This window comes from Danio rerio, chromosome 12 (assembly GCF_049306965.1).
Source record: "Danio rerio strain Tuebingen ecotype United States chromosome 12, GRCz12tu, whole genome shotgun sequence".
Taxonomy (NCBI): Eukaryota; Metazoa; Chordata; class Actinopteri; order Cypriniformes; family Danionidae; genus Danio; species Danio rerio.
In genome coordinates, this window is record NC_133187.1 from 14,635,120 (window position 1) to 14,649,641 (window position 14,522).

Below are 14,522 nucleotides of genomic sequence, written 5' to 3' on the forward strand. Positions count from 1 at the left end.
GTTATTAGTCCCTTGGAGATTTCTTTCCCCTTCCTCCAGAACACTTTCTTTTTTTTCTCCGTTACATAACTCATACAGCCACATTCACTTTTTTAGTGAACAAGCGTCCCATACCCCTGCTTTCAACTAGTATACATCATGGCATTATTTTATCCGATCATGCCCCCTCTTCCTTTGTATATAACCATTTCAGCATTCTTCCTTTATGCCCTGTAGACTAAACTCTGCTTTTGGCAGATAAAGAATTTATTATTATTATTAATACTTAACCAATGAGATGAAGTCTTATTTGAAGTTAATTGGCACACCTACTGTATATTATGGGATGTAATAAAAGCTTATTTTGTGTGGCAAATTGATTGCTTCTCATGTGTGAAAAAGCAAAAACTTTCTTTTCTTTTCAGCTTTATTGCAGTAGCTATCAATAAGTTGGATGAACAGTATGCCATCTCTTTTTGCCCTCATTTATATAAAGAAAGAATAAGTCTTAACTCTGAATATAATAATCTGTCCATTTTTACTCCACCCTATTTACCTCAGAATTTCCGAACGATACTGCATTTTTAGATTTTTTTTTTTTTAATTGACTAAAGGTTATTGCACACTAAATCCAAAACTTTCGTTCATAATTTTTTGCACATTAAAAATAAATACGACAAACTGTCTCTGAAACTTTCGTCCATCATTAAAAAAATTTAACCGGATTCGATTTTTTCAATTTTTCACATCTGAAAAAGCACTTTGAGAAAAGTTTTGACAGTTCAGAGCCAGAAAAATACAAAAAGCTGTCATTTGAGCCACAAATAACTTTTACAGTAAACAGTGCATATAAGACAGAACATGGCGGTAAGTTGAAAACCCATATGCTGGATTCGGTGACTGGTGCACTTCTCACCTGCTGTTTGGGTTGTGAGTATATGTGTGTCCATACATTTGACGTACTGCCCATAGAAATTACAGACATTATTTACTTGATGTATTGTCCATAGAAAGCTAGACGTCTCCTCGTACGCTTAGGTTCATTGCTCCATATATCAAAGCGACCAGAATATTAAGTACTAAAGCATTACCAGTCTCTACCAGTGCATGTAAATGTGTGAAGTATCACATGCAACCAAAATTCCATTGATTTCCTAAATTAAACTTTGCATTTAGGGATAATGCAGCAAAGCTATTGGATAAGGATAAATCTTCCTGCCTACGCAGTATTGGCAATATAACCTATTCCTCTTTCTTTGTCTATTTTGAAAAATAGAGAACAACGCACTTGAATCGACTCCCTTCTATAATTTCTATTGACCAAACAGGTTTTATTCGTGGCCATAATTACTTTAACAATTTACGAAGTTTAAATTTACACAAATTCTACACCATGTGAGCAAGAAGCAACAATCTCTCAATGCTGAAAAGACGTTTGATAGACTAGAGCGGGAATACCTTTTTTACACTCTTAAACAGTTTGGCAATCCTACAGACTTAATTTCACTGATTAAACTGTTGTATGCTTTATCGGTTGCTTCAGTGTGCACAAACGATGTATACTCTTTCCCATTGCATCGAGCTACCAAGCAGAGCCACCAAGTGTCCCCTCTTGCCTTTGTTATTTGCAATATCAATTGAACCACTGGCTGCTGTGCTTCGTCAGTTCTCTGACTTTAAAGGCATTATGCGACATGGTACAGTGATTTAAGATTTCCCATTTAAGCCTATTATGATTTGCTATATGCATCAAGCTCAATCGCCTCAATGCATCAACTGGTCTCATTACTAAAAGTATTTTGCAAATTATCTGGCTTTAATCCAAACATTAAAAACACAAAAGTGAGTTTTTCCCTATTACTATAGAGACTCTTCTTTTATCCGCTTCAGAATTGTTTCTGAGAGTTTCAAATATTTAGGTGTAAAAGTCACCAGATCATTTAATCGTTCAAGGCCATTTTTGTCCACTATCCATTTTACCACAGTTTTTATATCTATTTAAACAATTACCTATTTTATTTTACTAAGCTGGGCAGTAGAGGTCAGGGAGGGATGACACTACCTGTTTTTTATTTTATTTTATTTTATTTTATTTTATTATGTGGCAAGCAATATTCAGAAAGTAAAATATTAGTTATCCCCAAAATGCCTGTTTTGTGGATACAAGGAGAACAATCTTGATCTAAATTTAAATTTGATTCCCTTCTTTGTACTTCACTCTCTCTAATGGGAAAATAATTATATCTCCTCCCCTAATCCTGTATTGACTCACACCATTTGGAAGCTATTTGTTTCCTTTAAAGAAATACCCCCTATATCCCCCATTGACAATTTGCTTGAGTTTGGCAGAGGACTCATCTCAAGCATATATTAGATTATTACATTAATAAATACACAGCACTTGCAGTTTATTTATGAAGCTTGGCAAAGTGATTTAAGCAGAGAATTTTCAGGTCTAAAATAGGATGGTTTAACTCAGGTGCATTCATCTTCACTGGACATGGTTTAGTTTAATTTTAAGGTTCTCCAAAGGCTACATTTTGCTAACTCTAAATTAGCCCTTCATGTGGTAGGTGCACACAATCACTTGCTACCACTGCTCAGATGCTCTGGTATGTGCCAAGCTAGAGGAGTTTTGGAAGGGGGGTTTTGAAAGATTCAAACAGATATATAGCATCCCAATTGACCCGGATCTCTTGATAAACATTTTTGGTGTCCTGCCTTAGGATGTAGATCTCAGTAAAAATATATATTCTGTTATTGCTATCACTACACAACAAGCAAGACGTTTAATAGTATTCAAGTGGAAAAGAGTGGTTGGAAGTACGAAATGACGCTAGCTGAATAAATAAAGAGATGTCTTACATTTAATTGGAAAAGATTACACATGATTCGAGGCTCGAAATGCATGTTCCTAGACTAAGGGTCCCCTTCATTAAATACTTTGAACCCCCTGGCCTTTAGAATAAAGTAGCCAACTTAAAACTCTCACAACTTTAACATATTGACAAAAAAATATGAGACAATGTATTGCCTTATTGGTAACTTAGAAATATCTGGAAGGTTTTGTAATTCTAGATTATTTGTCCTGTTAAGCACTGCACAAGACGTTTGGCCATATAGGAGAAATGGTTATGCCCAACTGACTCTTCATTTTCGCCAAATGGTGAAGTTTTTCCCTTGCCGTTGTCACCACTGGCTTGCATGGTTTGGGACCTGTAGAGCTGCGCATCGATGGATTTGCTCTTCAGTGTTTTAACTTTCAGGAGTGAATATTAAATCACACTGAACTAAACTAAACTGAACTTTAACACTGAAAACTGGATTGACACTGTTTAAATTTAATAAAATCTTCTATGTGAAGCTGCTTAGACACAATCTACATTGTAAAAGCGCTATACAAATTATGATGAACTGAAATGAAAATTTGTATTAGTTTCATTAGGATGTACCACTTTTTATATTATCTTTTTCTTTGGATTTTGCCAAGCCTCTTTCTAACTATGTATATGTATGTGTATGTGTGTAGGTATATATTGTTTTTTTTTTCTCTTTCAGTGCCGTGGTAGGAGAAGGGTAATGGGGTAATACTGTCAATTGTAAATACAAAAACTCAATAAATAAACAAAGCATATAAAACAAAAACAAACAAACAAAAAAAACATACAATATGAATTAAGCTACTTATAAGTTTAAATAATATTATTTACTTACATTTATTTATTTATTTATAATTATTAAAATTAATTTGATAAATAACTGTAATATTATTTACCAAAGGTTTTCAATTCACTTGAAAACTAGGCATAAATATTTTAAAATATAACAATAATTAAGAGGTTGAAATTCATGGTACTTTAATTGATTAATCAACTTTTGATTGTTCACTAACAATTTATTTAAAAAAAAAAAAAAAAAAAAATATATATATATATATATATATATATATATATATATATATATATATATATATATATATATATATATATATTATTTTAAAATATTTCACATTATTACTACAATGTATTTTCAGACAGCAAAAGGTTTAATCATAACATTATTCATTTTTGTCACATCTATTAAAGTAAATATCATATGTTTACACTATTAATCCAGTAAATACAATTACTTAAGTTGTATTGACAACATTTTAGCTTATGGTTGTATGGTTGTTAATTAACATTAACCTGCTATATTAATTTCTGTTTCCAATAATCATGTACCACAAGTTAGTACATTTAAGCATGAGAATGAGAGAGTGAGAGAGTGAGTGAGAGAGAGAGAGAAAGAGAAAGAGAGAGAGAGAGAGAGAGAGAGAGAGAGAGAGAGAGAGAGAGAGAGAGAGAGAGCGAGCACAACATCCACAACGTAAACAATGTAAACTAATATAAAAGTATTGCAAACATCACATGCAAAAATCATGCCATGGACATGACAATAAAATGCCTACTGGTTTAAAAAAGCGAAAATTAAAAAAAAAAAAAAATTACCAAGTCAAAACTTTTTCTGTCATAAACGAATCGCAAAACAACTTGTCAAAACTAAAATTAAAAAAAATAAAACCATGTAAACAGAATTTTTTTTTTTTTTAATCGGATACAGTCACATAATCGGAATTTACCATCAAAATCTGAAGTGTAAATGCAGCTTTAGTCAGATAACATATCTTCTTTTACTTATCAACAAACCACCATTCCAAATTAGTCTCCTTCAGCTGTAAATAAAGGCGTAATCTTTCTCAGCTATCTTCTTAATAACAAAGTTTATTCTAAAACATTACAATCTTCTTCTGTAACTCAAATATAACAATCAGGTCTGTTGTGCATAAGCATCTACTTCTAATTTAAAGATCTTTTGTAAATAAAAATTATATAAAGTAATTACTATAAAATAATTTACAAGCCTGTCACTTTGAAAGTGTTTACAGCTTATAAGAAACGAGACATTTAGCTATAATCAACTCTAAGTACAGAAACCCACTCTTCTGAGACTGTCGAGGGTTTGATTTGTAACTGACAAGATCTTTTTTGACAATATTCATGAGCTTCAAATAAAACAATATTCACGGTTTTCAAATAAAATCACATTACTCGTGATCAAAAACATGTTTTCAAAACATGATCATACAAAGAAATGACAGTCCTTCTGTGAGAATGTTTAAATAAAATTGTGATTGATAAATAAGCTAAATTCAGCTTAGGTTAAAATTTGTGAGACATTTTTTACAGGAGAATGTGTCATCCAGAATGTAGTCATTTACATATATTATTTCAACAAATTTAAATAAAGACAATAATCGTAAGACAGATGTTAATTAAACATTTATTTATGTAGAAGAAACACACACACACACACACACACACACACACACATATGTAGTTGACAGGTGCAGAGCATTGTCTCGGAAATGTTACAGATGCTTGTAAATATTAAGACATGCAATATCATCGCAAACATTTATCACCTAACAACACATACCATTTAGGAAGAAACACACACCACAACCCATAAGATATGTGATCCATACCTGATATAAAAAACTATCTTACTCAAACAGTTGTCATTGTGTTGTTCAGGTTAGTGGATATTTTCCACATCAACACACAGAACACACGGGAGAAACACAAAGAATAGTAACAGGCTAAAGAGAAATGTAAATGTTTATAGAGAGAGCTTATTAATTATAATATAATATAATATAATATAATATAATATAATATAATATAATATAATATAATATAATATAATATAATATAATAATATAATAGATGTTTATCATTTTATTTAAATAATCAAAATAAAATAGCGGCTCTAATATCAGTTGGAGAAATTTAATTGAATTGATAAAAATTACCAGAATATAATACAGAATTAATTTCTTTACAATTTACTTACCAGTATTATAATATATAATTTAGGCGACGAATTGGCGCAGTAGGTAGTGCTGAATTGGGTAAGCTAAATTTTCCATAGTGCACATGTGTGAATGAGTGTGTGTGGTTGTTTCACAGAGATGGGTTGCAGCTGAAAGGATATCCGCTGCGTAAAAACGCGCTGGATAAGTTGCCGGTTCATTCCACTGTGGCGAACCTGGATTAATAAAGGGACTAAGCCAAAATAAAAATGAATAAACAAATGAATAATATGTCATTTCATTTCCACTCTAAAGAATTCCCACTCTAAGAATTCCCACTCTAAAAGTGATATGGTTTAGATCAGAGCTCATTGATCATTTTGACAGTAGCAGGAACATATATTCTCTCTTGCAGCATTACCAACACAGAATTTCCCCAGTCACCTGAATATTTACTACAGATACGGTTAGATGATTACTATGGCCGTTTTCTGTTGCCTGCATTTAAGGCAAGACATCTGACATCTCAAACAAAATACAGATGAGAGTGTGATGTCTAATTAAAAAGGGAACTACAAATAGAGTGCTGAAGTTGTGTTGCTTTACTGCAGATAAAGTTATGGCGAGTTCAAACTGCATGATTTTAGACCCGGTTTTGACTAACCAACAGGTTTTGAGAAATTACCAACAAATGCCAGAAATCATAGACAAATCGGTGCTCATTCACACGAGTAACTATCACACAATGTGAACTATGGAAGACACAATCTGAGAAAATTGCCAATGATTCGCAGATTCCCGTCAAATATTTGGCATACTAAATATCTGGAGCTGTCGGCAATTCAAATCATGCTATGTGAAATTAGTTTTGTCTGAAAATAACATCAGTGATGACCTATAGCCAATGAGAGAGCAGCATCCACACGTATGGGTACCTGCAGGACAGCGTGAGGTTGGGAGAAGTTAAAAGTACTTATTTTCATTTTATTTGTACTCAACAAATGGAAGAAAAACTAGTGTAAATTTGGCAGCAGCATCCGTGTCTGTTTGACGTTTCATCTGAGCAATATCACAACCGGGTCAAAAAAAGAAAAAAGTTGAGGAGAAATTGCTAATTGCCTTCAAACCCAGGTGAGCAAACATGTACATTTTCTACCCCATTAAAGGCTTCTTTGTCATTACGTAGTTAATAAAGGAATATATACAACGTGCTTTCGGTTGTGTGATGTAGTTTGGAAAAAGTTGTCAATGATTCTTCCGATTGAAAATAGGGTTGGGTACCAAAACCCGGTGCCATGGTACCGTTACCCTTGGACCCGGTATGCACCGGATTAAATCAGCATATGAATTTCGGTGCCTAATTTCGGTGATGCAAAAAGAACGTAAAGCAGGTCGTGCACCAGATCGCCATGAATTCGCAAGTCAGCGAAACCCTAACCCTAACTGTCATGTGCGCGCCGTGCGGCGGCTCTGAGCGGCGCAGCCGCTGACGCCCTTGAGAAGCACAAAAGGGTGCGTTGAAGGCACACGCAAGTAAGTGTTGCGTCACACTATCTCTAAATGTTTAATTCTAAACAGCTTTGAGGGATACGGATATCTGCGATGCCAGGCGTTTGTTATTGTAGCTTATAAAAGGCATAGCGCGCAGCACGGCGCATGCAGCGAGCGACTCACTAAATCAAGAAACATGATCTCGCTCATCTAATTTGCTTAAACTAAGCATTCTAAAGTATGGCTATATTTTACAAGCAAGGATTCTGACACACCAACATGCAGCAGATGTTTTACAAAAGTTCTGTGTGATGGGAGAAACACGTCAAACTTATGAAATGTGAAGACTCATGGAATCACCTTAAATGTGAGGAATGGACTGTCTTTGACAGCTTGTGACATCATCTGGTACATTATCTGAGTATGTTTACATGGACACCAATACTCTGATTTTAATATGATTAGGATAATACTCTGATTACGAGTCTACAACTTAAACAGTGATGTTTGATGAAAGACCACAGACACAAACTGTGGAGTAAACATTAGGCTGGTGACACAATGATGTTAGTGATCTATGTGCTAGAACATGTAATAGGAATCATGAATGTAACATTCAAAAAGCAGCTCATGTAAATACCTGAATCATATTATTGTCTTTTTTTAGATTAATGCAAATCATTAGATCACTGATGTCCATGTAAAAATAGTCACAAGCCCCGAACCCAGAAAAAAAGGTGTTCCCTGATTTTGATGACAGCCTTTCCACAGGTTAGTAGTAAGCTAATGTAATGTTAATAGCATAAAGCAAATCCTGCATTTATGCTACCAAACAAATGGTCAAAAGTAATAAATTAATGCAATTTAAATATATAAAATATTAAATGATGTTTACTTTAAATGTATTATAAATATATATTTATATTGTTCATTTATTTATTTGTTTATTTATTTTCCATTAATTTTGTGGCTAAAAGGTATCGGTTCAGGCACCGTTTTGGCACCGGTACCGTTTTAAAAGTATCGATTTAGCATCGGTATCGAAAAAAATATATATATACCCAACCCTAATTGTAAAGTTAAAGTCTTGCAGTGTGAAACCCGTCGCCGATCTATCTTGCAGTGTAAATATGGATTCAGATAAGTCTCAAAAGAAATTCATGCAAAATACACGATGTACACATGCGTAGCCAAATTCAAATGCATAAAATCTAATTCACGTGCGTAAAATATTTATTTATATTTAAAAAAAAACTTCACATGAGTGTACAAAAAGTTTTAAATGTTTAAAACTTGCGAGTTCATCCTAAATGAGAATGTGCAAATTCTCTTTCACGTACGACTCCCCCTGGATACATGTGTGTGTATTTTTGAGACTGTCCTGGCAGAGTCAGGGCAACTCGTACCTTTCAGCCAGATGAGAGGTGTAGTCAATGACACCCACTCTGCGTTCCATTTGCGCAGACTGGATTACTCTTTTTTATTTTTTTTTTTCATTTTTATTGTTAATACATATAAAACTGTAAGGTTGTTGAACCTTTGAAGTTCTAAAGCAGCTGTTTTCTTTCAAAAGACGTGATAGTGTCATTAGAAACTGAATGAAACTGAAAAAAAAGATCCTCACCTGAGTAAATATCTTCTTTTTTTTTGTGAATTTTTTTTATGAATATAAATAAATATTTTACGCACGTGAATTTGGTTTTATGCCCGTGAATTTGGCTACGCATGTGTATATTGTGTCTTTTGCGGGAATTATTATTGAGTCTAATCTGTCTCCATATGTAAACAAGGCAGCGATTAAACGCAAGCCCAGACAGTCATGCAGTGTGAAAACATCTGTAACATGATTACTTTGAAAATCATGCAGTCCGAACTCGGCATTAGTATGGGTGCTGCTAATTTTTTATGTTAAATTTAAGCATTTGAGACCTTTGTGAATCCTGAAGAATATGTAATATATAAAACTGTGGAATTCCAAAACCAGCATTTTTGTGTGTGGACAGCTGTTACAAAAACACATTCATATTATTCACATTGTATGCACTTGTCAGTTCTCTTGCTATATATTAGGGTATTTTACATTCATAAACACATTTTTATGTATATTTAAAATTCTAATTAAATTAAATAGAAAAACAGTGTTGTATGTGGCTGTTACTAATCAAACTAAATCATTATATATATATTTTTAATCTATCTGTGCAGTGCAGAGATGAAAGTGTCTTTAGAAGGGACATTAATGTATTTACCCTGTATTTACAATTGCAAAAATAACACCAAGGAGACTAAGTTTCAATTCAGAATTAGATTATGAAATCCTTTGTAACTTAAGGTACTACAGATCAAATTAAAACCCCCCAGTAAGTGACGGCAGGACACAGTCTTAATTGAATCAAACTAAAAAAAAGAAGGAAGCATGTGATAATTTATCAGTGAATAATTAATGTATCTGATTGGATATATAGACAGCATATGAACGTAATGTAATATGAAAAGGATTTTACTTGGGCTGGAACATTTGCATATAATAGATATTATAAAGGTTATTGACTTAGTTGGACAAATCATAATTCAACCATTCTGCTCTAAGCAAAGTAAGGGGCCGATCACACCAAATACGATTTTTGCGTCGAGAGGCACTTTTTTGAATGATTTACTAATGGCCATGAGCATTTTGCACACTGCCTTGCATTTTTGCTGTTGCGTGCTGTGCACTCACAGTTGAAAAATGTTAACTCTGAGCGAAAAAAAGTCATCAGTCCCGCCTTTTTATTCTCCAATAAAATGAAAGCAGATGTTGTTTCTGTTGAAGTGACAGCAGTGGTTGAGTTGTCAAGACAATTATGGACACTTTTAAAGATGGAAGAGAGACTAATGGTCACTGCTTCAAGTTATCCAGAGATGTATGACTTTACAAATCTTGAATATCAAAATATATAATTATAAGTTTTAGGGGGGCTGAATAGAAATATGCAGCCCCCCTATAATGGGCGTAGCGACGCCCATGATTCCAATCAAACTGAATACAATCTTACATCAACAACACATGGCAAGCAATGTGTTGATAATAACAAATAATCATATTAGATTACAATCAACCCTACGAGTTGTTTAGCACGTGTGCATCTGTTGTTTACACATGTAATATTTTTTCCTGAGATGATTTAAACCAAAATATACAATGACACTTAATCAAACATATCTACAATGATAAGGAACATGGTTACTTACAGAGTTATTAACCCATAGCAATACCACTTTGCCAAATGATGGACTTTGAAGGAATAAACAATGTGAGGAGAGTTCCATTATAGTGCACTGGACAAGTCTGAACAAGTCAAGTGGTGCTCGCTGCAGAGCCATTTTGGCGGGCTGAGCTCCAGCGAGGGAGAGCTTGAGCTCCGCCTTTTTTGCACTTCTTCTACGAGTGATGTCACTGGGGGTAGGGTTAGGCGTGGGGTTGGTGTACGCAATAAAACAGCTTACAGGAGGCAAAGCGAGAGCTCATGCTCCCCCTCGCTGGAGCTCAGCTCTGCTCAAACGGCTCTGCAGCGAGCACCCTCTCGAACAAGTTCCGCTACGCGTGTGCGAGGTAGGCAGTTTTGTACAATTACGTAATTTATCGGCCGATAACGATATGACCACCAATATATTGTGCATCCCAACAATAAGGTATTCTTCCTTTTTCAGGGACAAGTATTTTCTACATTTATGTGTAAATGTCAGCAGAAGAGAGAGGTGAATCACAGTTTTTGTACGTTTAAAAGAATGTGAATGTCTTTGGGCTCCATGAGCTAAAGAGTAAATCACTAGTTGATTTAAAAAAATAAAAAAGCTTATAAAATTTAGGTAATGGTACCAGTAAAACCTGATTGAATTAGCTTAGTTTTGTCAACTTGAAACTAATCCCATAAAACATTTTGAAGATATGTAAAGTGAAGTGTCACCATAAGCTCCTTGAATTCTTCATCTTTTATGTTTTATTAAAATTTGTTGAACTGAGTTTTAAAACAGTTTTGTTTTATCTTGCCAACCCATTTTTTGTCAGATGCACAAATACATGTTTAAAAATACAATATTTCTTAACTAATATTTTATTATTATTTATTTAAAAAAAAACATTTCAATTAGAGGCTCCTATTATTGAAAATGTTCTCAAATAAAAAAAGGTTTTAAATTGTACATAATATTGTATATGTGCCACTGTATATGTGCTTAAAGTATTCAGCAAAGACTGTACCTACTAATGTACATATAAAGAAAAATCTATAATTTTGTAATAAATTTGCATTTCAGTTTTCAAACAAACTTCTTACATTTTGTATTTATTGGATATTGTTTGTATAATTTAATGAGGTATATAATGAATTGAAACCATTTTGGAATACAGCTTTAACATATCAAAAGTTTTTAAAAATGAAGGGCTTTGAATACTTTCCAGATGAACTGTATGCCCATATAGTTTAGGTTAGATAGAAAGTACTAATACAGATCAATTTAAATGTTGACACTAGTTAACACAGTCTACATAGAATAACTATAATTATAACTGACATCAGAGTTTACACAGTTAATAGAGAGTAAAAAAAATGTATAACATTAAAGACCTTTTTTAAGACTTTTTCCATACATATTATAACCACTTTAGGTTTCAACTGGAAACACTGGCAAGATTTTAACTTACAGTATATTAACTAATTATTAAAGTAAGAAACTAATTCAAAACTAAAACTTAATTCATTTACTCAATAATGTTTTTTTTTAATCTAACTAATCCAGCAGGTGGTTCCTATAAAACTGCAAAAATAATGGTGTTGCCTTGGCTACTGCAGTTAACAAAGCAGCATGATGCCAAATCTAGCCGGATTTTATGGACTTCATAAAATAAACAGCATCCTGATATTTGCAGATTTAATTCAGGCAAGCCTTGGCATACAACCATATGTTGCATAATCAAAAATTATATAAAAAGTAATACCTTGCAAAATAGCAATAAGGTTTTTTAAGGGCCTTAAATTATTCTACATTGATTTATCAACTTTTAAAACATTTTAAGCCTCAGGAGACACCCTGGGCATAGATCTATAACACTGATTAAAACTGAATAATATATACCTGAATATGAGGAACAAATGGCTCAATGAGGAACTTCTTTAAAACCCCTTTTGCATTCCCAACCTGAAAAACAGTGGAAAAAATCCCTTGAACCTATGATTAAATTATTTATTCACAACTGAAACAATTTTATTAAAGTGGGTTCATGCAAGTGAGGGTATATTTTAATACTCAAAAAAATCTAAATTCATAGGGAGTACCCACTGTAATTTCTGTCATCAGATGTGATTTCAGCCATTCCTGGACACTCTCAAGTTTCAGGTCAACTGCTACCAATCCCAGCTTTCCTCTTCGTTTAATCAGTTGATCTGGCTTCACAACTAGCCTCTGCACAAGTAAAAATATAAAAATGATGCAGTATTACAAAATAGAAAAGCAAGACACATGCATGTTCTTACTTCTGTTAGCAGCCACGGGTGGTCCACTGTAATGCAGTCCCAGTTGGTGTCTGTAGTGACCGTCACACAGGAGAAACGGTTTCGCACAACTGCTGTGGTGCAGATGTATTTATACAGGAGCTCTTTTCCTGTCCGCTCAGAAATGGCCTTTACAGACATCTCGGCTGAGAACGACTACAGAAAATTAAAAAAAAAGTGTTAGCTTCATGCACCACAGCACGAGTGTCATTTAAGACATTTGTTGTTTCATTTGCTTTATTCATGCTTGTTTAAGACTGGGAATTAATTTTATAGTATCTGTCAAAATTATGCTATTTTGATTCAATACAATTTTAAAATACACTATAATGACTACACTACCAAGAGAAGTCAGATACTGTAAAATGTTTCAAATTATTTTTTCTCATAAAAAAAGCATGAGAATATTTTTACAACAGGCCTTTTTCACGGAAAAAGGCCTACTGTATTTAACAACATTTATGACTACTTGATGAATAATGAATGTTTAATGAAAGATTATTTAATGGTTTTTAGAAAAGAATTATAGTTTATTTTATATACAGGCTTGCATGACCAACAGGATCCAATGATGTACATTCTTTCTGTCAGGATTCAAAACACAGTTTCTAAAAAAAAAATGTATCAATAGTTATTAATCCTATAAGACTTTTCAGGTTAAAACAAGCTTCAGAAAGATATTTTTTTCTAAAGTAGTTGGGAGTTGGTTGGTTGGTTTGTTGTAAACCATCATGAGGCAAGTAAAATGCTTTGTAATAGTTCAGTTTTGCTTAAAATATTGCAATGCAAACAACATTATAGATGACATATCTAAGTTCAAAAGAGGACAAATTGTTAGTGTATGTCTCGCTTTCCAGCATGTCAGCATACCCCCAAGAAGGACAAACCACATCAAACAGGAGTAACTGTGAACTTAAAAGGAAGCTGTCTGGGTATGTCTGGGTACTAACTAGGAATATAATCAAAAAACATAAAACCACAGCTGTTCAACTCACTGCAGACATAAATGTGCACCTCAATTCTCATGTTTCTAACAAAACTTTTGACGAGTGAAGCATGAGGTTGGATCAGTAATGGTTTTGGCTATCAACTGTAATATCATGGCATTCCCTAGGCCCAATATTTGTACTAGATAGGCTTATCACTGCCAAGGACTACTTAACCATTCTGGAGGCGCATGTGTACCCAATGGTTCAAACATTGTATCCTGAAGGCGGTGCCATCAGATGATGCATCAATACTCAAAAATCAGAGAATATTAGAGAATGCACTAATACACAAACCAAGACTGGTGACAGAGTGTTTTGATGAACAAAAAAGAAAAGTTGTTGATGTTATGATATCATGTTGATGTTAAATATTAATTTACTGTGCCACTTCGGGGTGTTTTAGAAGTCAGCAAATGATTCCTCCACCAACATCACGTAGTGACTTGGCCATTGTTCTACAAAAAAAAAGCTCAAAATCTTGCATCATTCTCAAGACTAATTTATGCTGTATTTGCTGCAAAAGGAGGCACTATACTAATGAATTATTGTGGTCTGTAACCAGACGTTTCAGTTTCATTGTCCATATACACTCAACGGCCACTTTATTAGGTACACCTGTCCAACTGCTTGTTAGAGCAGATTTCGAATCAGCCAATCACATGGCAGCAGCTCAATGCA

General features: G+C 33.7%; 1 protein-coding gene across 10 annotated transcripts in view; it reads right to left on the reverse strand.

Annotated features, from left to right (window-relative positions):
• The window catches only part of aclyb (ATP citrate lyase b), a 157,850-nt gene that overhangs the window by 141,265 nt on the left and 2,063 nt on the right, over window positions 1–14,522 (reverse strand). For all 10 annotated transcript variants that reach the window (XR_012387883.1, XM_073918299.1, XM_073918302.1 and 7 more), the window contains exons 2-4: window positions 12,838–13,011; window positions 12,644–12,766; window positions 12,440–12,502 (exon numbers count right to left, since the gene is read on the reverse strand). Coding sequence is in view for 4 of the 10 variants with exons in the window: in XM_073918299.1 (XP_073774400.1) it covers window positions 12,440–12,502; window positions 12,644–12,766; window positions 12,838–12,996 (345 nt within the window). In the remaining 6 variants the exon portion in view is untranslated. The remainder of the gene's footprint in view (window positions 1–12,439; window positions 12,503–12,643; window positions 12,767–12,837; window positions 13,012–14,522) is intronic.